The sequence below is a fragment of the Gambusia affinis genome, linkage group LG12, assembly GCF_019740435.1.
Source record: "Gambusia affinis linkage group LG12, SWU_Gaff_1.0, whole genome shotgun sequence".
Classification (NCBI taxonomy): domain Eukaryota; kingdom Metazoa; phylum Chordata; class Actinopteri; order Cyprinodontiformes; family Poeciliidae; genus Gambusia; species Gambusia affinis.
In genome coordinates, this window is record NC_057879.1 from 7,442,811 (window position 1) to 7,469,606 (window position 26,796).

Here is a 26,796-nt window from a genome sequence, read left to right on the forward strand (position 1 = left end):
CCAAAAGTTCACACGTAGAAAAGGAGAGAAGGAAAAAAAAAAAAAAATCCCTCAAAGTTGCATGTGTTGGGATTACGGTTGGATGGCTGTCACCTTTATGCTGCGACGTGAGTTCGAAAACAAACTAAGGGAACTGTCCGTCAAACCTTTAGAAAACGTCAACATCTTTATTTCTACCAAAATATCCCCAATAAACATAAACATGCTTTAATCAGCATGACGCTGCCACCACCATGTTTTACTGTGGCGAGGGCACTCAAACAGTGTTGTGAATGTAGACTAAAAAGTTACATTTTGGCCTAATTTAACCACAGCAACATGATTGCTGGGTTCCCGGTATGTGGCTTGTAGAAAACTGTTGAAATTATTACTGTGCCCATAAAAAGTATTCACCCCTTTGGATGTCATTGCCTTTTTGTCGCTTTTGCAAATCAATCAACAAAATTGGGCTTTTTTAACAAACAAAAAGCTAATTTCTACAAAATAATGAGAATTAAATGAAATTATTCCCATAAAATCAGTGATTGTGTTACTATTCTCCCCCTTCAGGTCACTATTTAGTAGATGCATCTTTGGCTGCAGCCCCAGCATGGAGTCAGATTTGCACATCTGGATGCTGCAATTTTACTCCGTCCTTCCTCGCAAAACTACTCAAGCTCTATCAAGTTGTGCACTGGGCTTTGGCTAGGCCACCTCTGAGCATCCACCTTCTTCTCTTCAAACCTTTTAGTTGGACGCTTCAGGTTTGCTCTCTAGCTGCAAAATAAATATTCTCTGAAGTCATAGTTCTGTTGCAGATGGAAGCAGATTGCTCTGCTGCACTCATTTTACCTTTTAACTTTACAAGCCTCTGAAATCCAGGCAATGTTCAGAGACTTAGGATTTGTTTTGTTGCACCCAACCCCTGACTTATACTTATTTGCTCGGAGTGGCTGATTAACCACTGAATGCACCGTCCACAACCAGGTGACTTTATAGATCTCATTTGATCTGCTCTGCTGGCACCAGCTGAAAGGACCTCTGTTTAATTAGGTCAGTCACTCCTAATTAAACAAAAGGGGTGAATATTTATGTAATCACCTGTTTATGTTTCATATTTTCAGGTAGATGTCATTATCTTAGAGAAATCTGTTTTCACTTGGACACTGAAACATTTTTATTTGTAAATCGTTTGTTTTCCAACAGCAATTGAAAGAGTAAAGCATCCAAAGGAGGGTGGATACTAATATATATAGACACTGAATGGGCGCCCTTTGCTTTCTTCTCGCCACTGTTCCACAAATGCCAAATTTATGGAGTTCACAACTAATATTCGCCGTATGGTCCGATTCTCCCACCCCGGCCGCAGATGTGAGATGACTGGTCGGAACGGCGCACTGCGAGATGTTCAAGTTCTTCGATAAGCCAGGTCTTCCTCACAGCTTCATCCCTGACCCGTCTGCTGGGTTTCTCTGTCTCTGATGCTGTCTGATTGCTAATGTTCTCAAACAAACCTCAGGGAGATTCACAGAACGGATCTCTTTCTCATCAGAATTCTACACACTTTTTATATTTTTAGTGACTTAAATTTTGGAAACCATGACCCATTTTCCCTCCACTACTTTGTGTTTGTATATCAGAAGAACACAAAAACAAAACAAAAAAAACGACACCTTCAGCTTGTGGTGGTAACATGACAAATTCTGCAAAGGTTTAACGGGAGTGGAGTCTACTCACAGATTCAGGAGGAATGTGTGCGGCTCGGTGTCGTCGCGGCGGGCGTGGCCGGACGTGGGTCACGTGACGCAGAGGCGAGCCGTTGGTGGGGAGAGTGGAAAGGCACTCCCAAGATGCCGAGTGAGTGAGAGATGCCGCGTGGGAAGGAGCGGAGGGAGTGGGAGAGGGACTGGGCTCGTCACCTAAACCTGGGAGACAGGAATTAATTGGGACAGAGATTTCTCTATCCTGTCGCGTTTGACCTGCAGCACATTATTCAAATATTCCTCCGCTTCTGCTTCAGTCTCCTTTGATCTCAGCTGAGTGCGGCATCGAAAGCAAGCTGGAACAGAGGCAGAAGACTCACTCGTTCTGGTGGAGACGGGACGGATCCTTCTGGTTCTGGAGCTCCGCTTTTTGATCGCCATGGTATCCTTTGCCAGGGAAGATGAAGACCCGATATAAGTACAGTGCATAGCAAAAATGTGCATTATTCCTGAGCTTTCTGGCTCGCATGAACAGCATGAGGTGTGGTGTAAACATAAAACAGTATCCACTTAAAGCTTAGTGGTGAGAGCATCATGCTGTGGGATAATGCATCAAAGCTGGAGATGCTAGGAAGACACCTGACTACAAATGCTCAACACACTATAAATTCTAACTTAAGTTTTAATTTGTAATAAAAATGTAAAGGAATATAACTGCAAGGCAATAAGTGTTTGCTTTCCATACAAAAATCAATCAATCAATCAAACTTTATTTGTATAGCACATTTCAGCAGCAAGGCATTTCAAAGTGCTTTACATCAAATCAAACACAAAAACACAATGCAACATAGAATCAACATTAAAAACAGAACAACAAGTCAGATTCCGTCAATGAACTTGCAATTGATTACGTTTCAAATACAGAAGGTGGTGATGGAATTGGACCACTGAGAAATAACTTCATTTTAAATGCAAGTATCGGTGGAAACTTCATTTCCACCGATATTGGAAATCGGTGTGATATCAGCCAAATAAAGAGTATCACATGGGAACAATTTCTTGTTATAAATCAAAAATAATTTTCCAGTGGTACCCACATTCCACGGTATAAAATACGTAACAGACGTGTATGATTCATGCTGATATCGTATCGGGTCAACATCGGTATCGGCCAACACTCAAAGCTGCGATGTGGGTATCATATTGGAATTTTAAAAAGTTGCATCGGGACACTCCTAATTTAAACCAAAGAGGGAATTTTTGTATGGTTGTGGCATCTATGTTAAAATCTTCATCGATATCATGCCAGAAAGACGATAAACATTTAGACTTCCCATCATACCGTCACGTTTAGCAAACACTTACTATTCCGAGGTTCACTCCAAAGTCCTCATCGGGGAAATCCAGCGATTCCACAAGTCTCGAATGTCTGACGGATCGTCTACCCGTCCCGACATCGTCCCAGCGCTTCGCCTGAGAGACCTGTCGAAGCTGACGCAACACACACACACACACACACACACACACACACACCCCAAAACCGTCATTTAAGTGCTCACATCAATCAAACTACTGTCCTTAATTGTGGTGTCCTAGGAAAGGTGGGTCTGTCCTCTCTGCGTGTCAGGTTCAAAAACAGAACAAAAGGGGGATTCGGTTTGGAAACCCTGAGACAAACATGAATTACACTCCATTTCTTGACCATCAAAGCAGAGCGAGGGAGGATAGAGGACAGGCTGGCACTGCAGCAAAACACAGCGAGGAGAATGACACATTACAATGGAGACAGTGAACATAATGTAAAGCAGAGCTGGCCAGGCGGCGGCGCTGCTAGAAGCCTTTCCTGGTCCACTTTTCTACCGAGTTCATTTCAAAGATTACGTTATGTAAAGATTGGATCCTACAGCATCAGATCATAAAGTTAAATACCTCAAAACCAGGTTTCTGTGTTGCTCAAGAGCATAAACATTTCTAGTGATGGAGGTAAAAACTAAAATCAATCCGGAGCCACTTTGACCTAACTCCAGATGTTACAGGTTTCAATTCCCTCAAAATAAGATTTCTGATGCTGGTTTTGATTCACTTTACATTTCCATCTGCACAGGGTCGCTATAAAGTTTTCATTTCCATCCTGTTGAGCTTTGACTTTAAGCGGCACAATCTGCATCACCGAGATGAGAGGAAAAGTCGCTTTTCAATATTTTCTTTAGGTTGCATAAAGGTGTTAAAAAACAGGCCAATGAAGAACTGTTATTTACAGTCTTACTCAAGTTTTGATTAAAGAATACCCTAAGGTTTAATAAAACTGAAACAATATCTGCCCAGTTTTCAAGATGAAATACGTTAGCATGACTCAGGCGGGCTGAGTCATTTCACTCATTATGTTCCTGCAGCACAGTTATGAGGAGGTAACATACAGTGGTCCTTTGTTTCACAGACAAAACCAGCCAGGGAAAGAAATCGCCGAACAGCTCTGGACAAATTCAAGTCAACAGCATCGAATGCACTTAAAAAAATTTTTTTTTACCTTCTTGTCCATATAGTGCTGGGGAAAAAATGCAGACATCGTAACTTGATAGCTTGTAGAAAAACATGTAGCAGCAAAATTTCTAGAAATAATATTGAAAAATTTGGATGTTTTAATTTTTTCAACCCTCATATTTGTGTAAAACAACAATAACATAATATAGTTCATTAAAGTCTGCACAACTCTCCCTTGTGTGAGGCTATCTTTAAACAGATATAACTTCACATTTGGGCCTAGAATACGTTGGTATAGTTCAGTTAATTGTCAATTTGATCCTGCAAACTGCAGGAGGTTTCATAATGTGGAACAAGCCCACATTATGAAACCTCCACCCTCGTGTTTGGCAGTCACATGTTTTGCTGCTTCCTACACATGTAGATTGGATTATAAACAAACATCTCTATTTTGGTGTCATCTCAAAGTAATGCTGGTTCTCTTAGATGAAGATTTACAAAACTAAGTCATGCTGCCATCTTCTTTTTAAGAGAGAAATATTCTTTTCTGGAAATTCGTCTAAGTCATTCTTACATATTTACTTGCTGAGTCTTTTTTTCTCACTGCATGGTTCTAAAATTTTATATTTTACATCCTAACTGATACCTGTACGGTATTTGATGCGACATTCGCGGTTTTTGTAATCTGTCAACTCATTTTCATACTTTAAGAAAGATTTTAAGGTTTTTCCGCTTGTGAATAACTTCTAACCGTACCACGATGGACTTCACGTTTAAAAAAAAAAAATAAATGGTCTCAATTCTCCTTGGATTTGTTGACAGGAACTTGAATGCTGATACCTTCTTGGTGTGGACAAATCAAGACACCTCCCAATACCGCAAATCAGGAACTTACCAAAGTCTTTACTTTTTACAAAAGTGGACACTTTTTTCCCCTCCAAAACAGTAAAAATATTGTAGCGGTTACCATTTAAGCACTACGCTTAGTTCTTTGAAAAATAAAATAAAACAGAAAGCTATAAACTACAACAAACACGCGTTTTCTACCATCTAAAAAGAAGTCATGCATTAAAGCGATATTACCAGTACCAGGGTTTTATGGGTGGTGTAGAGCTCCTGCAGGATCTGATCAACGATAGAGTTTGTCAGATAGGAGACCACGGACAGCTTCACCTCCCTGCACGAGAAGAAATGAGCGTTCAATCAGCATGTTGGACTTCCAATCACGAGTCCCGCGTGATTGGAAGCTTTGAATCTGCGGCGTTTCTTACTCCAGAGCCTGGTTGATGTCTTCGGCTGCTCTCTCCATCAGAGCGCTGCGGATGGCCGAGCAAGGGATGGAGACTTGCTCGGAGATGGCGGAGAGAGGCGGGCTGAGTCTCTCGGCGGCCGAGCAGGACATGGGACACAACTCTCGGCACAGAGACACCATGGAGTCCACCACCACCTGGACAAGCCACAATGCCACGAGAACTACAGATTGCTCGAAAAGTTACCGTTGGTTCATCTAAATTTATTCATGGCTGCCTGTGCAACGCAGCTGTTCAAGGTGTCATTAAGCTACTGAATCGTATGTTTTGTTCGCGCAGATGTTCGCCTCATCTGTTGGACGCAAACGGCAGAAAAATCCCAACAAGCAAAGTAATTAAACTTTGCAAAGTATTTTAGATTCTCGAGACATCCGCATTTCCGTTTCCCTTTGTAAATGATTTTCACAGGAAACGTTAGGAAGTTTGTTGTTTCGTTTTTCCCTGTGGATTTAAAATGCAACAAATCTTTCGAAGTCAGGACGCAGCATCAACAGGCAATCTAAATGCAGCCAGTTCACTCCTATTTAAGCAACAATCGCGTAAACGGAGATGAAGTGGTGATTTACCTGCAGCTCTTTGTCTGCGGCCTTGGCCAGCTCTCCAGCCAGCGAGTCCAGCCGCTGTTTGACGGGGCCGTCCACCGACAGGACGTGGGCCAGCTCGCACAGGGACGGGTACAGCTGACGGAGACACAAACACCCGGCGTTCACTAAATTAAACTGATTAAGTCTGCTGTTGGTGCATCGACCTTCTGCATCCCCAGAACCAGAACCAAATGTGGAGAAGCAGCATTCAGCTTCTATGCGCCACAAATCTGGAACAAACGTCCAGAAAACTGAAAAACAGCTGAAACACTTTGAATCTGGACTTAAAACCCGGCTGTTTAGAGTTGCTTTGGAAATGGAATCAGTGAAACATTAATCAACAATCTGATGTGGAATGATGGCACCTGACAGATTGTAATGTTTCAAATGTTGACTGTGTGTTGTATGACTTTGTATTTTTATGATGTAGCTGAAATGTGCTATACAAATGAAATTTGATTGATTGAATAAATCAGCGGTTTGAAAAGGAGACATAACTGTCATAGTCCATTCCAAATTGCATTTGATGCAAACTAATTTTGAACATTATTCTCTTTAGTACAGGCTGAAGGCATAACCTTTATGCCCAGACAGCAGCAATATCAAAGTCAGTAATGATGTGGGATATATAATCTGAATTATATGAAAGAAATAAATGACAAAACGCTGAGCAGACTGTGTTTTAGTCAGTTTGGCTGTTTAAAGTCATTTTTCAGGGTGGAAGGATGCAACCAGCCTGCATAACGCGCCTGAGAGTGAAATATTCCCACAGAATGATACTACCACCACCTTTCTTTGACAGTTTCTCCACGTTTCTTACGTCTGAAAGTCTTACCTACCTCCTCCTAACGTTGTGGCCAAATAACTGAAAATCTAATCTCATTTTGACCTAATTTATTTTGTCTGTGGGTAGCAGTTTGGAAATACAATGATCTGAAAAACACCCTAAAACTGCTGATGAAGCAGATCAAAGTAGAGCATTATGAAACCTTTGAAAGTCCCTTCCATTTGACCCTGTGTGTATAAATTCGAGTCTATGAGAGGGAAGTGTAGACTGACAAGCGATGGAAGCGTTTCAGCTCTAGTTGTTGGCTTTAATAATTCTATCCTGGATATTTCACTGCAACAAATTGTGCTATTTAGATCCTTTTTGTTTAAGTATCGTTATTGTTCTTCTTTCTTTTTTTTTTTTTTTAAAGAACCAGTCTGAAGCTGACGAAGCTAACCAGTAATTAGCTGGAACCTGGGGCAGCCGACCCAATCAGCCGTAAGTGATCCGAGAAAATAAGATGGAAAAAAAATGACTCAAGAAAATGAACAGGGTCGCTCCTGAACACACCAAAACATGCTGACACCACACACTAATGGCAGCAGTGCAGGAAGGCTGGATAATTAGTCCACTGACGATATGTTTGCTTTTTCTTCTCTTACTTGCTTTAAGCTGAAACAAAAGAACGCATCTGTGTTTGTTTTCACCTCTGACAGGAAGCTCTGAAGCTCCAGAAAGAGCCTTTTGGTCTGTACATCGGAATCAACGCTTTAAGCTGTTTTCAACAAAACTCCTGGTTTGCAACACAGAAACACTAAATAAATAAAAAAACCTCCTGTACTGTTATCTGATTTTTCAAAGTATTCTTTTTGGAACCTGCTGATTTAAAACTATTTCTCCAGTTTGAAATGTTGGTACAGTAAACATCCTGGTTATGAGCCTCAACAGGAAACACGTGAACTCTCCTTCTTCTTCTTCTCCTTCTTCTTGTTGTGTCATAGCAAACCAATCTGTAACTCGCAGGTCTGGTTTACTAACAATCACTGGCAGCAGTATGTACTTTTTTTTTTTCTTTTCGTGGGAACATGCTCCACTCCAAATGCTCTGTTCCACCCCAGTCTGGGGCAGTGGTTTGGTGCACTGATATTTGGGGCAAAAACACTTAACCGGTTCAACTATAGTCGACTCATTTGCTTTCATCTTCTGCCAAGCGCAGTTCAAGCAGCATTTACTAATGCATAATAATACCCATTTGTCTGTAGTTGGTGCTGATTTCATTTACATCTAATCAGAAATAAAGAGCATCCCAGCGTTACCTTCCTGCTGTTTGAGCTTTTATAAGTTCTGTCCTTACACTAACTTCTGATCTGACGGCTTATTTAGCTAATTACCTGAATATTAAACTATTGGCGATTCATTACAGAGGAAATCCAAAGCTCGCTGAGGCAAATTCTTCAAAATTACCCTGTATGGACTTTTCATTACAGACTCAATAACATAATTGGCCATGACTAATTAAGCACCATTGATCATACCTCGCTTCTTATCGGAACGATCCATCCCAAATCCTGCATTCATGTGTGAGTGTACCAGACCAGTGGGGTTAGTGCATCCGGAGCGAAACAGAGAGGACATTCTTAAAACAAAAGCTCTGAAGAACACTTTTAAAGTTTGTATTTTTCATGTACAGCTTTTGAGTTTGATGCAATTCCTTCGTTGTGTGAGGAAATGTTTCACATCTGTAGAAGCCAACGCACAGGATTTCCAGTCAGCTGGTAGAATCAGTGTGCAGACAGGTGACATGCCAGACGCGCCAAAACTTCTTCAAAAGTTTCTAATCATGCTTAATTTGTTATGTATTTCCCAGGTATATGGTGTCATTTTATAGCACAATCAAGTAAATAATTTACCTTTAGTTGTTGTAAAAATACTATATATATCATACATAACAAAGATATGACTTTGTGTTTGCCGCCTTGAAATTGGCCTCTGTCTCTTCCTGCTAAGCATGTCATCACAACGACGCTTTCCCAAGCTGTCCATTGGTGCCGTTTACAACTGTTCTTAGGAGCTCAGCAGATTCCCAGTTCCACCAGGTGTTTGCTAATTGCTGCCGCTAGTCTGGAGGAGCTCGGTTGGAGACTGAAGCTCTAAGGCGGAGTTTTGGGCTACTGTGCAGCAAACTGTCTGAGCAAGCGTTGAGGCACACCCACGGTGGTTGCCATGGGAGATTCAAGGATTTCTCAGACATGCATGGATGAGTCAAAGCAACACCTGAGGTATGTTTTTTTATGATGAAATAACTTTAAGAAAGTTGATTTTGTACAAAATCCCCTGTATAGAAATAGAACTTTGTTATTTTATATGCCTGGAGTTTTCATTTTGTCCGTCTGTAGGACAATTCCAACCTTTTATTTAGACTACAGAAATACTTTGCTGTTTGCACACTGCCGGGTTCCTTTTCATTTACTGTAGCACCTAAAACTGCACCAGTTACAATGACTTGCATAAATATTCTTGATTTTGTCAGATTGCAAGGATAGACGACTGTCAAAGTCAAAGTCCTAAACTTTGACAGTCGCGCACTGAAGTGTGTCAAAAAATCAAAATCCAGTGGCAAATAATTCCGTTAACTCCCATTTGCAACAGTATGCCCAGTTAGCCAAAGTCTGAGCTTTTCTCACACGCACACACACGCCCACACACGCCCACACACACACACACACACACACACGCCAACACAGAGCTCACTCACAGCTCTTGAGTTTCTGGCCTCTTTGAGGATTTGTCTGGCAGTCTGGACCTCGTCTCCGTCCTCGCAGGACTTCAGTACACAAAGCTGCTGCTGCACCCTCACGCAAAGACGCTCCATCACCTAAAATACGTCAATTAAAATCAATGTCCAACCCAAATATTTCACACACGACATATTTTGTAGACACAGACCTGTTCAGCAGTGCTGGTGACGAGACCCTGGTGCAGCCTGAGCGCCTGCTTCTGAGAGAAGCGCTGAGTCTGGTTGTTCCTGAGAAGTGCGCGCTGGATCTGGCGCCCACAGAAAAAAACAAAACAAAAACAAACAAAAAACACAGGTTTGAGCATGAGGCAGAAGACAAGTTCATTTGCATGGTAATGGGGAAACAGGATTTAGATCCCTTTCAATAGAAAGGAGTGACTTTGATTTGTTTTCCTGACTCAGCAGATGGGAAACAAACGCTGGATCATCAGATTTTGCAAGATAGAACATTACGCAGGGAATTATGATGTTCAGACAGAGTTGGGGAGGGAAAAGAAAAACACAAATTTATTTATTCATTTTTTTAAAATGAATTAACCAGAGTGCTGTTACAACAGCAAAGGTGATCCGGTATGACAAGAGCAGACAGATATTGCGCTAAAATTGCATTCCGGCGCAGATATGCTGCTTATTTTTTGGTTTTTCGGGCTACACAGAGCTTGACATGGGATGTAAACAGACTGCGATTTACAAGCCCAGAGAGCAGCGAAGCCTGTAGATGGCACTGATACCAACAGAGGCAACATGAACCCCAACAATTCTCATTCAGGGTCGGATCCTGGCAGATCAGCTGCTATCACACGCCTCCCTCTGTCGTCGCACATTCACAGGTTCCATCCAAGTGCAGAATAAATTTAGAATAAATTGGACCTTACTGATAAAAAATGTATGACTCTGATGTGGTTTCATTGTACAAAGTACACTGCTCTGCAAAAATGATTTCTCACTAGGCCTGCAGGATGTCAGGAAGCACGTCGCCGGGATCCTTTTGCTGAATATGCGACAGTAACAATGCTTGCAATTACGGAATCACTTTTCTCAGATTACAGCCACAGATTTATTGTATTTATAAATCATTCCATGTTCTTTAAATGCATGTTTTTAGTACAGAATTATGTGTGGCACATGGATCAAAGGTTAAAGTGATTTACGGTACATCAGCGGGGAAGTTGATGGCAAAAACATCCAATAGGGCAAACATATTATTGGTATACATAATTTGGATGAATGATTTTGTGACAAACTCAAATGTATTTTGTTCAGATTCTATGTAGCAGAGTGACAAAGTAGTGTTATTTTGAAAATATGAATATGTCTTGAGGCTGCTGTAACACTAGAATCTCCCCACTGTACAACACTAAAGGCTATTTCTGTTTTATTCTAAATGATACACGCTCTATACTTTTTAAAAATTAATTAATGGCAGAAATTTTCATTTCTAGAACCCTACCTCCAATAAAACTAGCTGCTGTACATGTAGCAATACACATTATTGACTGAAAAGAGATGAATACAAGTGGACACTGCATTCTTTAAATTATTTTTAAAAATATACATTCAATCCATATATTATTTCACTTCCACATCACAGATATCCACCCTTTTATGTCAGTCTGACACATTAAATCCCAATAAAATACACAGAGTTCAAGAGGCACCACAATCGAAATGGCAGCATTAAAAAGATAAGTACGTTAACTGTGGATCAGATTATCCTCTGCAAGAATCTTTCTTCAGATTAATCCAGATTGATTCTTAATGGAGATTTAAATTATTGTTGCTGTTGACCGTTTATACCGTTTATATTTTGTTCACGTTCACTTACTTCACTGTGAAGTAAGTGAACAACGTGTTAGCACTTCTAACCTTGGCCAAGGCTTGTTCGGTCTTTTCCGGGGCGCCGCGGTACGCCTGAGCGATGTCACAGAGGGGGAGGGGCATGTACTGCAGCGTGAAGTTGCTAAGCGATGGAGAGAGAAGGGAGAGACAGAGAAAGAAAAGTCACTCTTGCATGGATGAAAAGAAAACCATCTTGATGCTAACCAGAACAAACAAACAATGCCCACAGCTCCTCTCTTACAGACGTAGCCGGTTCCCAAAGACGAAAAAAACAAAACGAAAAAACAAAACAACAAAAAGAAGGAAAAAAAACCCACATGCCTTTGTGCACAGACAAGTTTAGAAACTTTTGCACTTCCACAGATCTGACAGGCACACCAGTCAGAAGACTGATGAAATGCTGTGAAACAGTAAACACTTCAGAAGGATGGTTATCTGCCTTTCACATGTGTCTGTGAGGGATCTGTTTTATGAGGGAGCCCCTTGTCTTCAAAAGGACAAAAAAAAAAGAAAAAATGGCTGGTATACGTGACGTTGGGCTTACTGCTCCAGCGCTCTCGCCACGTCTTGGAAGCCGACTCCCGTGGTGTTGTTGCGATCCCACGTCACGCTCCTGCAGGGTGGGGGCGAGAATCGGACAGACAGGAAATAGAAAGGGACAGGCTCAGAAATCAGGAGGAAGAAACTCGGCTGCCTTTCACACCTTCCTGCTGTAAGACAGTGACAGTAATTGGGGCTGTAGGATGATTGGATCCCTCTTTTCCTGCATTGAGGGAATACAGGATGCAAGAACAGCATCCAGCTGTTTAATGAGCCCCTGTGAAATATTTCACTTCCCTCCAGCATCTGTCCAACCTTTTTATACCAGTTCTTGTCCATGTTCCCTTTTAATCCGTCTCCCTGTCTCCACCCCAACACGCTTTGCCCTAGAAATTCAAATCAACAAAACCCAAATCTCTCACTCTCTCCAGGTGGTCTTCCATTTCCATTCCTTCCATATCTTTCTTTCTTTCCTTCTTTCTTTCATCCCCATTTCCAACCATTCAATCATCCACTCCCCCAATGTGGATTTTGTCCTCATTTTCTCAAGCTCCCATTATTTCTTTTTATACCTGTATTTCCCGGCACCTAAAGAGCTCCTCAGCATCATTTCTCTCACTCATGAGTGTTATAACACACAGGATGCCTGAAGGACTTTTATTTTCTTATGATGATTCATCGCTGAATTCCCCGGAGTGCTCAGTTACTTTTTCGCCCCCCAGCACGGTGAGCCTTTCCTCTGAATCTCTGCCTCTAAGCAACTCTCCTGTCTCCGCATGTTTCATTTTTCTATTTATTCATACCCTTTCATCCGTCTCGACTAACTTCTGTAAGTTTGTTTGCTTAGTTCTGCACGGAAAACCCCTTTAGAATATAGAATAAAATATAGATATTGGATCAAGTGCACACCTGAGTGTCGTATTGATCTGCAGAGCCTTGCTCAGCATCTTGGCCCCGGAGTCCTCCAGCAGGTTGCCGCTCAGGTCCACCTTCCGGAGGCAGGCGTTGGAGCCCAGGGCGTTGACCAGCACTGTTCCCCGGTGGCGAAGCCTCGAGTCGGCCAGCGAGAGGGACTGCAGGGCCTGCCAGATTCAATGGGGGAACAAATGGGAGGTGAATGGTGCTGCTGGATTGGCTGCTTTGCGAAGGCTAGCCGATGTGTGTCAAGTAGCATTGCACCCAGGTATTTCAAGTTCCCAATCTGTGTTTTTTTTTTTTTTTCAAATATTTCGATATCCTCTATGGAAAAAAACACACAAAAAAAATCTGAATAGGCATTTCTGTGAATACTGACCCCTAAATAGGCAGGAAATCCCAAACTAAACAGGAACAAAATCCTTCAGCAGATTCTGGCTTTAGGTCTAAATTAATTAATATTTACATCTTTTAATAACTTGACAGAAACCTTTGTGCCACTGAGGGAAAATTTGTCCCCTAGCATGATCCTGCACCACCATGTGTTAGCATGCTAGCAACTGAGATCCACATTTTTCAGCGAGATAAAATTGAGTGGAAGACACATGAAATGATGCCCCTCATCTCCTAGTCTTGAGTTCAGTTCAGTTCTATTTTTTCAGCTTCCATTTTTCCATAAAGTGAAGAATGCAGTTTATAAACTTGTTAAATGCTATCTCTTCATTAGCAGTTCCTATTCTCATCTTTATGTTTTATGCCAAATTTCTTGTTCTCATACTTCATTATTAAAACAAGATAAAGAGTTACTACACTTGATAGTCCAGTAAACATTATTGGGTTTGACTGTGGACCAAAACTGTAACATTTGTTACATTTTCAGCTGGATAGTTTTCACTCTGCACTATGTCAAACAAATCAAACCTTTTAAAAAACCTATTTCCCCCTTTTCCCTTTGTCTGTGGTGGAGTAACACCAAGAACCACTGAAGTCAACAACACAAAAATCTTCAAAGACAAAACCGCATCAGATTTCAGAGGTTGTAGGATTTCGCTGATAAAAGACCACGAGTCATTTCTCCTGCTAGCACAAGACTCACGTCTGTTTTGCTTGTATTTTCCCAGAATGCCTTGCGCCGTAGTACGCTTCCTACTTATGGAGCAGTCGTCGATCCGCTTGGCATTCATGCGTGTATTCAAGCCACAGAAGAGACTAAGGTTTTTGGGCGGACCAGAGTTCGCTTTTGCATCCGTGCCTCCCAAAACGGACCGAATTAGAGCTTGATTAAAACACGACTGACGCGGATCCACTCTAAGACTCGACATTTGACGCTTTTAAAGTTTGCGCCGTTATCGCCTCGGCGTGTAAAAAGGACAGGCTGCCATGCGACAAGCTAGTTCATCCACGCAATCCCTTTAAACGTGCTCATTTACACTGAATGGCATTAGAGTTCATGGGCACACGCTTTCATTTTCACTGTGCGAAAGAGCGCTGTTGTGAGCCACCGCCATCAGCAGCGGTAAATAATTGAGAGAGCGAGTTGTCATGCTGGATTTGCCGAGCTGAGAAAAACAGAGAGCCTCTGGAGTCTCCCGGATAGACTGAGACCAAATGAACCATTCATCAGGCCCGCAGACAACATGACTTGCGAGGATGTTTGCACCTTGTGTGTGTGGCAGGTGGAGGATTGAGCGGATTGAGCTTAAACAGGCATAAACGAGGACAAGGATTCAGCTGGATGACAAGTGTGTGTCTCTGGGCGTGCGAAATGCGCGTGTGGCGACAAATTTGTGAGGCATGTGTAGGCGTGCATCTGTGCATAATACCACAGAGAATATCTGCATGCGTGCATGTGTACAATATGTTACATAATCGAACTCACACACTCTTCTTCTTGAACCAAATGAACTAGTTTCTGCAGGATTTCATCCAGCACCCTGAGGAGGCACAAACGGGGAGGGAGGGAGGGATGGGGAAAGAAAAAAGAAAAAAAACCAAAAAAACATTCATCATCTGCATCAACTTCACCACCATCTGCGCTGCTGCTGCTTCCGCCGCCGCCGCAGAGGTACGTACCTGCCCTTGATGTTGAAGTTTTTCCCCAACATCAGGTATTTGAGGGAGGGGTGCCGGGAGAACGCCGGGATGACGGCCAACAAGTCGGCATCCAAACCTGAACCAGACGCAAAACAGAGGAGAGCATCGAGTTAAAAAGCCAGCTGGACTAAGCTCTGTGGAGTGGTTCTGAGACCCTGCTTCAGAGAAGATCTTTAATCACCGCCATGCAATGCCAATAAAGCATGAGAACAGGTGTTCAACTTTAAGCGCTTTAGTACAGGAAAGGAACTAAAAATAACTAAAAAAAACAAACACTGTTATTTCAGAGAATAAAAGTGAGTTTCGCCACGAGCTACAGGGCCGTAAATAAGGACGGACATTTTTTGTTTTACTGTTAAACAAATATAACCAGAGTTATATATGTATATATATATATATATATATATATATATATATATATATATATATATATATATATATATATATATATATATACACAAATAGACAAATCATGTTATGAAATTTGCCATCATCAAAAACACCTTGAGTGCTAACAGTATTTCCAAAACACATCATCATGCTTGCAGTCAAATGTGGTGGTTTGTTAATCAATCAATTAATCAATCAAGACTTTTTACTCTGATGCTATTTAGTCGGAGATCTGCTGGCTTTTTGTCTATGCACAGGAGAAAACTCAAAAACACTCATTATTGCAAATTATTGATGACCGTTCACTCCATCAAGTGTGAAAGGAGCAGTAATTATGTTTAGTGGGCAATTACTTATCTTTCATTCATAAAGAGTTCTTAATAAATATAATAATTTGAAAACTGCTTTTGATATTTACTCAAGTTGTCTCAGTCAGACATTTAAAAATTGTTAGCGATCTGAGTTGTTTGAGTGTGACCAGTAAATTAAAAAACATAGAAAAACGGGGAAATACTCCCTCAAATCGCAGTAGGTGTTGTATGAGTGACAGCGGTGACTCGTTTGTTTTTAATAAGTGTGAACGGCTCAGAGGGCCAGTTTTTTCTTCATCGTGAAAATGTCTCGTTTTGGAAGAGAGAGACAATCCGCAGAAATTCCAAAATATTCCCGACTGCACGCCAACACACTCACCTACTCAGCCTTTTTTGTAAAATGAGGGAGAAAAAGATAAAGCGGTAACCATGGTAAAATCTGACTGCATCCAAGACTGAAAAAGATTCATTCAGAGAGCAAAAAAAATTATATATATATATATATATATATATATATATATATATATATATATATATATATATATATATATATATATATATATATATGAATGCAGAAAACAGCCCAGATGATTACGCGGGAAAAAGGGCAAAACTTATTTTGTCCACAGTTTATTGAGTAGTTTAATGTTACTGATTCTACAAAAAAAAACTCAAGGATTTATGTAGGCACTCGTCATATTAGCTTTGTTGTAAAAGGTTTGCAGAAGAAGTTAAACGTATTTGCTGTAACTTTTGAAACATCAAAGAATCTAGTCTGGTCTCAGCATGTGGTAGCTTCAAGGTGAATGGGAGTTCTTTGGAGTTTCATGAAATTCTAGTTTTCTGGACATGAAATACTTGGAAACCCGCTTTGCATTACGAGGATAAAATGTAGAAAAATCAAAGTGCACTGAAAAACTGGAGACTTGTGGTATTCCTGTTACACACACCCGACACCACCCTGCACGACTCACAAATATTACAGTATTCTGTTAAGATTTAGTCTGAGAGACGAAAAGAAAGCAGCACATAGTTGAAGAGAAGTGGGACGAAAATAGTCACCCCTTCAGATGTTTTACTATTATTCATGATTTTACGAATCAATCAGGAGCAACACAGTTTGGATTTTTTGACAAAAATATTCAACAAAAACAAAATCGTAAAAACTGATTTCTAGGAAATAATGACTATTCAAAAATGCCATTATTTTCATTCATTCATGCATGTGTGAGAAATTCTTTAATCTCTCGTGGCAACCTGTCAGATGTGCAAACAGAGCGCCACCTTCAAGACATAGCTGAGGTCTCCAAGCTTCCGCCCTCCCCCGCGACTCCTCCACTCAGCTCCTTCAGACTAGCCAGCCGCAATTAGCAAACACCTGGTGGAACGGCTCGTCTCCAGAGCTCATTAAGCAAGTTACTTCTCGGTGCAACGCTGGTAAAAACGTTTTTAAAAGGTTATTAACATTAGAAGGATGATGTTGAGGTGAGCGTCAAAGAGAGCAAAAGGTCCTTTAAGAGACAGAGGCCCAATTTCAAGGCATTAAATCAGGAAGAAATTTTTCTTTCAAGACATGTTTGATATCTACAGCATTTTGTTTAACACCTGAAGGTAACCTTTACATGATTGTTCTATAAAATGGCTCTATGTGGTTGGAAAACACATAATACTTCCTCTTTAAGGTTGGAACAAGGCAACGTATATTAGTTCAATCTTCCACCATCTATATCCGCTGTCAGCAGGTAAGCAGTCGGCGTCAACACTTTCATAAAATCATTAGCGATTTGTACACAAACTGAAGGATTCATCTCTCAAATTAAAAAAGGTGATATATGAGGTATTTCCATTCAAAGCCTCTTTTTGTGCGACTGAAAACCACCTCGGCTGTAACGGCGCTAACGCGCTGCAGGGTGTGCCGACAGGTTGAAGTTTCTCACCGTTATCAGAGACGTCTAAAGTCCCCACGCACGAAACGCGAGGGAAGAGCTCCTGAATCACGGCGGCGCCCGCCGACCTCAGCTGTGGGGAGGAACAAAAAGCGGAGCGGAGCATGACGGGAGGCTTATCTGAGAAAGATCACGAGTTGATCCACGCAAGCAGGGAGGGCCGGCGGACGATACCTCACAGCTGCTGATGTCCAGGTGAAGGTCGGAGATGTGAGGGTTGTTGGACAAACCCAAGAAGAGAGCTCTGAAAGAAAACAGGAGAGAAAAAAAAAGGGGTGAAAAAACAGAGAAGAAAATAACAATGGCGGAAAACGTGTGCGGAAGAGATGGGAACGCTGTTAAGAAATGGGGAAAAATGAGAATGGATTCCTCTTCCACATAAATCCAACCTTGAATCTCCTCCCTCTGAGAATCTGAATGAGATCAACGCCCCAGCGCATCTTGTTCGATATTTTCCCGTGCACATCTAAACGTTTTAGAGCCTTCTTAAAAGATTAGAGAAAAGTAGCTTAGAAAGAAGAATTGCTTCAAAAAGCTTTCAATATTTATTAAGGCCAAACAGTAATGGGACATAAAAAATTATGCAAGCGCACAAATTCAGCTGGATGCACAGCAGGAGAATGGAGAAAATTTCCTGCGAAAAAAAAAGAAGAAAAAAAGTAAGAATGATGCACCAGAAGGAGGTAAGCACAAAAAAAGTCTGTTTCATTTTGGCTGGCATCCATCATCCATCATGCAGCTCTCCGTTTGCTGCCAGTTTTGCTTTGTTTTTTTTTTTGTTTTTCTATTGATTGTGGTTTCTGCTTTTGTTTGTTTCTTAGCTCTTGCTTGTTAACAGCAGGCTTGTGCACCTTACAGGGGCAACTGGAAATTTACTGCACTCTGTTTATCCATGTTGGAGAAACTCTCTCTGCTTTTGGCCACTGTGGTTTCAGTAGCAGATCTCCCAAAGCTGCAGAGAACACAGAGTCCCGTCAGCGCAGGACGCTTCGGTCCGGACCGTCCGATTGAAGGCCAGTCCACACGCACGTGTTAGTCGACTGGATCTACTGTAGAAGAAAACCTTGGAAGACTAACGGGCAGATGGCGAGTTTTCAAACAACCCTTTGCACGCACTTGCTATTTTAGTCTGCAAACCTAAAACAATATGCAGAGAGAAAAAAAAATTAATGAAGATTAGTTTCAATGGCAGAAAAATCTGAAGGCAGTCGATAGTCGATCTTTTAGGTCTCTAAAAAAAGGCTCCCTCAGTCTGCATAATGCAGATATAAATACAAATTGAGAAACAAAATCATACAGAGCTGCGGAAAAGTATTTGCCCACTTTGGTTTGTGTTGTTTTTACTTCTTTGACACTTAAATCACACCGAATGTATTACCAAACAAAGACAATCTAATAACCAAATGGGAACTCAGTTTAATAAAGAAAAAAAAGCTATCCAAACCAACCTGGATCAGTGTGGAAAAGTAATAACACCCTTTGTTAAACTGAGTTATTAACCAAATGTTTTTGGGCTCAGTTTTACTCCAATGCATCACTTCAAAAGTACCTGCCTGACAACATGAAGTAGGCTACAAAAATTGGACCGACAAAAAAAATAGATAATCAATAAATGAAAACAATGCCTAATTCGGCCTAATAAAAAATATGTCTGTTTATGCAAAAGTAAAAGAGAAAATCATAAAGACATCAAATTGATTACGTACCTAAAGAAAAATCCAAAATTACAAAATTAAATAAAAGTTCAATACCCAACGTAAAACATTGATTTGATTTTTTTTACATTTTAACACACCAATTATAACCTAAATTAATGGTTTTTATGACTGCCGCCGTCACCGCTGCTACTATCCTACTTGAGTTCTCACTCCGGCTTTAGACGCCGTCAATGTTCTCCTCCAGGTTTTTCACCAACAGCGACTTCCAGCATCGTAGGTGGGTATATTTTTAGCACGACCGGCTCCATTCAACGACAACAAACGTGCTCTGACATTTCTACCGACCTTGACTGACAAACAGGTGGATCTGTCAAGACTGCTGAGGGATTCATTCAAGATGAGAGTGATGGATTCAATTGGATTTAGTTGTTAGGAGAGCTAATTCAGACTCTTCTTTTAAGGCTAATGGCATGCTGCATCTTTTTTTGTTCTTGTTTGTTTTTGTTTTTTTGTTGGCTTGACAATTTTGATTTTCTTCCTCAAGATGGTATCACCTGTGAACTCATCTGATAAAGCAACACTTCATTTCAAAAGTAGCTAGTTATGTTGTACTTAAAAAAAGAGGAAGAGGTTATAAGATCATGTCACTCATCTTGTCTCTTATTTTTTACAAGACTCACAACAAAGTGCATCTGAGGAAACTCCATCTTGGTGCTTTCACAGATCTAGAAACAGTTTTTAGGTTTGATCCGTTGAATTAGGTTAGGGTTTTGTTTTTTTTTCATTTTGCAACAATTTCAGACATTTACATTTGTTTTTATAGTTTAGCTGTTGAACTTTTTTAATCTAATAAAATTCTTTTCTTCAGAAAATAAAAAAATTCAGAAAAATAAAAAAAACTGTGCAAATAAAACAGATCCTACTAAGATGGTTGTTTGGTCAGGTATTGGTGTGTTTTAGTAATGCAAATTCATAAATTTCTTCCAGGTCTGACTTAATTTGAATTTTCTTCCTATAAACTACAACACACACCCGCGCAAGCCCACGCACACACACAAGATTGTATCTCTATATATATTAGGACTTTATATTCACTTTAGTGACGGGGACAAGTCTTCATTTGCTATTATGTGTGGCCTCAGCTTTTCTTATCAAAAATTAATGTTTTGTATGTTATTAAATTCTTTTGCACTTAGTGTCTTTCTGAGAAGTCTTACACTTTCCTAATTAGATGTACTGATGTGATTTTGTGTAAAATTTTAAACTTTCAATTAACAAAAAGACAAATTTATAGTTACCACAACCATTTACAATGATTTATTGTTATATTTATTGTACTTAACAGCCAAATGCTGCTGCCCTTACAGATGGCGGTAACGTTTATGGCTTATGGCGATGCGCTCTCCTCCTCACTGCTGTCTACTGACTGAGTGGACTGACAGATACCATTTCTTTTTTTCACATATCAATATGATCCCATATCCTCACACATGACAGGCCGCGACGCAGCGAAAGGGGCAAGACAGTGGATGGGCAGCTCTCATTCAACGGGAGTTTGCTCTTCTGATTCACAAAGACATTGGCTTTTAGAGCCAATGTTTTCAGCACAACCCATCCCTGTACCTGCTTTTTGCAAGAGTTCAAACACCAACGACCCTTTAACATGTATTGATATGCACAGTGGAAACCTTCTCAGCATGACCATGGAAGCAAACAAACTAACACATTCCTTATTTTCGTTTTTGGGATTACAGCCAATCGGAGTCAAGAAAAATCAATGACGCTCCTGGATTTGCTGCTTTGCGTACGTCAGCCAATAGCATGTAAAGTAGCATTGTGCTAACCAGTGATGGCATAGTTACTTTGAAAAAGTAACTTTAATCGGACTACTGATTACTCCTTGAAAAAGTAACTTAGTTAGATTACTGACTACTTGATTTGGAAAGTAACTAAGTTACACTAAAAGTAACTTTTTAGTTACTTTCAGCAGCTGCTAACAACAACGCTCCACCTCCTGTGAAAATAACATTGATCTTTGCCAATTCTTAATTGTAAGTTATTTTATAATGGTAACATCAACAATGTGTCTCCACTGATAAGGTTGAACTGAAGAGGAGATTGTAGAAAAAACAGTAAAAAAAAATAATAAAAAAACGTGAATAATTTTGTGGTCCACTGTTGTCTGGAAAACTCTAAGAAGGATTTTAAAGACCCTCCTCTCACCCAGCCTCTAGGTTCTGCGTTACGGCCCTGCGTTTGGTGTCACAGCGCACAGATCTCCTCCTGCAGCTCCACAGCTCAGATGGCCGCACAGATTCGTGACACTTATCTTAATATTAATAATTATAATGGCGTTAAGTTGCCATTATAATTATTGGCAACTACAGACATGTTTATTCGTGGCTGTTTTCACGTTTATTGCACGGTTCAAATTAGTCTCGATGTTTGCAGTTTTCTGGAGCGCAACGCGAAGCTCGACGTCATTCAGAGGTAATATATTAACTTGACATTAACAAAGACACAGCGGGACGGATCATCCGGGAAATAATGGACAGGGAGAGACTGAGTAAAACTACCTTAATGACGGACAAATTCTGGGATTTATTATGAGTCTCTGCTTATTTCCAAAAACGAGCCCAAAGGGCGCAACCCGCCATTCATTAAGTTTGCAAGCGACTTTAAAAAAATGAAGCCCATAGCCGCTTATAATAATCGGACTTGGCGACAGAAATTCAAAATAGTTCCAGTTTTTCCACCAACAAAATGCGCATCTCCCTCCATTGTTTACATTTCTGTTGAATAGAGATGTCGGTCACTCGACAAGACGCGTCGAGGAAATATGATTAAATTACAAAAGAAGATAGTAACGCACAGTGATTTTGAAAAGTCACTGTAGTCTGACTACTGGATTTGAAATAGCAACGCGTTAGATTACTCGTTACTGAAAAAAGTGGTCCGACGTCAGTAACGCGTTACAAATTAACGCGTTACTGACATCACTGGCGCTAACGTACTTCAGCTTCTCAAGCAGCCACGTTCTTTCGAATATTATATGCTCTTTAAGAATAAAAAAATATTCCACAAATAATTTGTAGTTACATTCCACAAGCAAGTTCACAAAGAGTTTAATCTGCAAATACTGAACCACAAAATCAAGTTTGCTGACATGTTACATTTACAAACCAAACATAAAATAATTCTCACTTTTGATGCGTTCAATGACGAGTGAAAACAAAAAATAAAATTGGCTGATAACGACCACCGCCTGAGTGATTTCTGTTTTTTAAAAACTATTTATCAAACAACTTCGAAATTTACTGCACGGAAACAAAAATTGCTTGTATTGGAGTTTATTTTTTTGCACACTAAGTAGACGCCTCTTGTTCAAAGACATTCCAAATGAGAGGAGAGGAGATTCAATTACCAAGTGGCTGTCACAGGTGGTGAAACATTAGTCAGAGAGACACAGTCAGCAGAATGTTCTTAATACAGGCAGAACAAGAACACCACACATAATCAGTACATCATACGTACATGATTAAAACAGAGGACATGGTCATTTAACAAACAAGTGTTGTCTATCAGACTTTACTTTTGCTATTTTTAACACCAAATCCTAATTATGAGTCCAGCTCAGGGTACAGTTACCCTCAGCAGAGCACATGAAGCACATTAAAGCCCATATCAACACAAATCTCCACCTGCTGACTGAGGGGGGCCCAATTTGCTGTTGGGTAATTACGGCCGTGTGATGCAGCGGAAATATGATCATTAAAGTGGTGATGCTGAAGTTGTGTAAGTTCATTCACACAAATTTAGAGCTCTATTTCTAATCCCCATTATTTAATAATAATAATAATAATAATAATAATAAAATGGATCGTTCTCAACTCTTCAACACTCAGAGCCTCATCAGCTGTCGAGCTTCTGCAACACACAAGGTTAAAGGCATTATGGCTCTCCATGCAGGGCGCCACGGATTATGGGATTCCCCAAACATTCAAAAATAATTTTTTTAAAAAATGTAAGTAATCTACTAGTTGTGGTCCAAACTAGTGTTCACCTGCTTATAGTTGGAGAGTGGACAGTCCTTTTGTTGAGCAGACTGTAAACTCTTTGAGAACATACGGATGATTAGTGATGCTGGCGCTGCTTAAGAGGTAAATTAAAGGGTTATTGTAAACTAAAGGGGTAAGCAAAACGGTCTGCAATATGTTTGATCATTTATAGTTAAAATACTAAATATCTAAACTGGTCAAACATCATTTGGATTGTTTTACACCAAAAAGAGATTCTTTAAAATACCACTGGAGATCCACAAAAGCTTTAAGAAAAAGAAAGAAAAAAAAAACTTTCTTTGAATTGATATCTGTCTTGGTCGCAATACTGGAAAAAAAATTAAAGGTGCCAGATCCATACGGCCTGATCTATTCAGTTTAGTTCTATGCTTTGTGCTCTGAGTAACATCATACTTTATTATTTATGCTACATTACATTTAGATTCCTAACTGCTTTCTAACCCATCTGACCAAAGATTTGCTGAAGTTTTAATTTTATGTCTTTGACTAAGGTGGGTCAACCTTTTTTGTTTTTTTTTTGTCAGTTTCTTTATTATTTATTCTACATTGGCTCTTACACTCCTAGTTGAACTGACTAAACAAATTAAAGTTGTTTTTACATGTCTGACCAAGTGTGTGAAGCTATTGATGTATTTAAAGTGTGCTGGACTGGTGCAGGGTTATCAAATAATTTTGTAATTCAGTATATTTGTGTGTTTAAAAAAAAAAAGAAGAAACGTTTTAAGTCAATTCAGCACTCAGATTTAGTTTCGCTTTTGGTCGATACTAAATCTGAGATATTTATATCAGTATCAGATGTAAAAAAATAAATAAATAAATAAATAACCATCTCATACAGATTACACAAAGTGGGACTTCTTACTGTTATCATAGATGCTCTAAAAACACTTTTGGATTAGTGAAACTTGAGTATTGAGTAAAGGTTTTGGAGATATTTTTGTTTCTCCAAAATATCCTCTGTCGATAGGTACAAACTAATACTATTTTTAGTTCAGAATATCTTCAATAAAACGTTTTTTGTGGTTGTGATTTTGTGACTTAGGCGACAGAAGAAAAGAACTTGGAGAGGTTGCCTTTTGTGGAAGAACCACCACAGCTTTTTTTTTTTTTTTTCCTCAGGCAGCTACATGATGGTATTTCTTAAGCTGTAAATTCTTGGTGAAATAAATAAATAATATATAAATGAAATAAAACCACTCCTATACTTCTTAGATCCAAGAAGTTGTAATCAAAGTGCTTGGATTGCAAGAGTGTTCCAGGCAGCAGTTTCTTTTTCTTGTGAGTTCAGTGAGAGGTGAGAGGCTGGTGGAAGTGTGTGTGTGTGTGTGTGTGTGTGTGTGTGTGTGTGTGCGTGTGTGTGTGTGGGTGTGTGTGCGTGTGGGTGTGTGTGTGAATGTGTGGCATTCAGCATAAAAAGTAAAGAGAGATGAACCGCACTGCACAAGGATTATCAATAAGAACATTACCATTATGGATGTTAAATAGCCTGTCCATGCATCACCTGGGCAGGAAGTCATAGCTTCTTCACCTTCTTTGAAGAATCAAAGCCACATTCATGTCAGTGAAAAGGTGTTTATGTCAGTTCAAAGTGTCTCAATGATTTTGAAAGTCTCCCTCTCACGTTTCTGGTGCTACGCTGTAGTTTTCTTGAGATTTTTTTACTGGCATTTTCGCATTTGATAGTCTGGTAGACTCGGTTTGATTGGGGGCCAAAATGGCAACATTTGCTACGTTTTCAGTGGGTGCAGTTCGCTTTCACACCGCTCTGTGTCAAATGATCCAAACTCTTTGAAAAACAAAAAAAAAAAAAGTCCTCTCCTGCCTGTGGCGGCGCCGAAACAAGAACCAATGGAGTGTCGCCAGATTTTAGCGGTTGTAGGGTTTCTCTTTTGTCTTCGGTAAAACATCATGTGTCATTACTCCAGCTAGTGGAAGACTTGCGGGTTTGTTTTGGTTGTATTTACCACCAAAACAAAGAAAGTGAACAATAGTGCGCTGCAACTGGATGACATAATTACTGAATGAGGCGTTTCTACTGATTTATAGAGAACCGCCGGTTTTCTCAAGGGTTAAGGAACAAATCCACCCACGCAATTTTTGGAGAATTAAATACCTATTTTAATAGTTCCAACAACAAATACACTTTTAATAAGCATTTTTACACACAGTGAGCACCGTCTTAGCACTACTGCAGAAGCTAACATCTACAGGCTTATTTATCTCCACAATCATCAACCAATCATCGTCAAGGAAAAGAAAGACTGCACCTGGATTGGCTGCTTTGCAAACTATAGCCAATAGTGTGTCAAGTAGCATTACGCCAAGGTATTACAGCTTCCCTAGCTGCAGTTTGCGTTGAATATTTTAGATATGCCCTATTAAAAAAAAGCCAATAGGTGGATTTTCCACAAATAATTTGGGGTCACGTTTTATAAAAACATCCACAAACAAGCGAATCTGTGAATACTAACCCACTAAAGGGTGGAAGACTGGTGTAATTATGAAGGAATAAGCTACTTCTGTGGCTGTGGAAACCCAAACAGGTCCTTTTATGGAAGCAGTCGAGCCTAGTTCAAGCACCAGTCCTTGTTAAACACTGGAACAGTTTTAGTAGAAAATCCCCATTATTCTACTGCATGTTTCCACTGAGTCTTTATCTCCCCTGGGCTCAGGAACAATGCTCTGCAGACATATACTGGAGATCATTTGAATACAAAAGGCTAAAAACAAAAAAACCTTCCTTTGTGTGTATACTGAGGGATCGGCATCAATAGGCTGACTAAAAGCGTGATTTACATTTGCAAGGTGTACTTATGTTTTATACAAATCTAATATTGTGGCTACTTTACTGCCCTTACCCTCACTTTAAACTTTAATGTGATTATTTTTATAAATGATCTTAACACGCCGCTTTACTGTCGATGCTGCTTTATGACCTTCATTAGAACAGAGTCTGGCAGAGACGCTGATTTATGCATCGCTTAAAAAGCGACAGACCTTTAAAATGTATTTATTTATTTTTTTACAGGTCACTTTGGCTGTAAAACCGGCTTTCAAACTGATCACATTGGTTCGAAATTCAATTAGAAACGATTCGGGAATTAATTAATTACAGTCGTTTTGCCCAGCCTATAGACGCTGGCAGACTTTTAAGAGAGGCCGCTGAAGCCCACGTCTCACCTCAGCGAATCCGGCGGGACCTTCATGGAGGCCAGGCTGACATAGGTCAGGCTGAAGGCCGAGCTGAAGAACTGGCGGAAAGTCGGCAGAGAGTCTCTCCCTCTCCTGGGAAGGCACAACAGAGCAGACAAAAAAAAAAAGAAAGAAAGAAAGAGACGTTTAAATAGAGAGAGACGGATCACAGCCAGAGAGCCTTGACAGTACATAAAAAGTGATTAGAC

General features: G+C 40.2%; 1 protein-coding gene across 9 annotated transcripts in view; it reads right to left on the reverse strand.

Annotated features, from left to right (window-relative positions):
* The window catches only part of carmil3 (capping protein regulator and myosin 1 linker 3), a 128,754-nt gene that overhangs the window by 15,100 nt on the left and 86,858 nt on the right, over window positions 1-26,796 (reverse strand). For 7 of the 9 annotated variants that reach the window (XM_044133283.1, XM_044133284.1, XM_044133278.1 and 4 more), the window contains 16 exons: window positions 26,576-26,680; window positions 17,833-17,902; window positions 17,650-17,731; window positions 14,991-15,087; window positions 14,797-14,851; window positions 12,912-13,084; window positions 12,007-12,075; window positions 11,490-11,583; window positions 9,773-9,871; window positions 9,582-9,701; window positions 6,040-6,153; window positions 5,435-5,610; window positions 5,247-5,340; window positions 3,048-3,173; window positions 2,063-2,129; window positions 1,717-1,904 (listed from right to left, as the gene is read on the reverse strand). In XM_044133283.1, coding sequence (XP_043989218.1) covers window positions 1,717-1,904; window positions 2,063-2,129; window positions 3,048-3,173; window positions 5,247-5,340; window positions 5,435-5,610; window positions 6,040-6,153; window positions 9,582-9,701; window positions 9,773-9,871; window positions 11,490-11,583; window positions 12,007-12,075; window positions 12,912-13,084; window positions 14,797-14,851; window positions 14,991-15,087; window positions 17,650-17,731; window positions 17,833-17,902; window positions 26,576-26,680 — 1,729 coding nt within the window. The remainder of the gene's footprint in view (window positions 1-1,716; window positions 1,905-2,062; window positions 2,130-3,047; window positions 3,174-5,246; window positions 5,341-5,434; window positions 5,611-6,039; window positions 6,154-9,581; window positions 9,702-9,772; window positions 9,872-11,489; window positions 11,584-12,006; window positions 12,076-12,911; window positions 13,085-14,796; window positions 14,852-14,990; window positions 15,088-17,649; window positions 17,732-17,832; window positions 17,903-26,575; window positions 26,681-26,796) is intronic. The other 2 variants (XM_044133279.1, XM_044133280.1) reach the window with 2 other exon arrangements.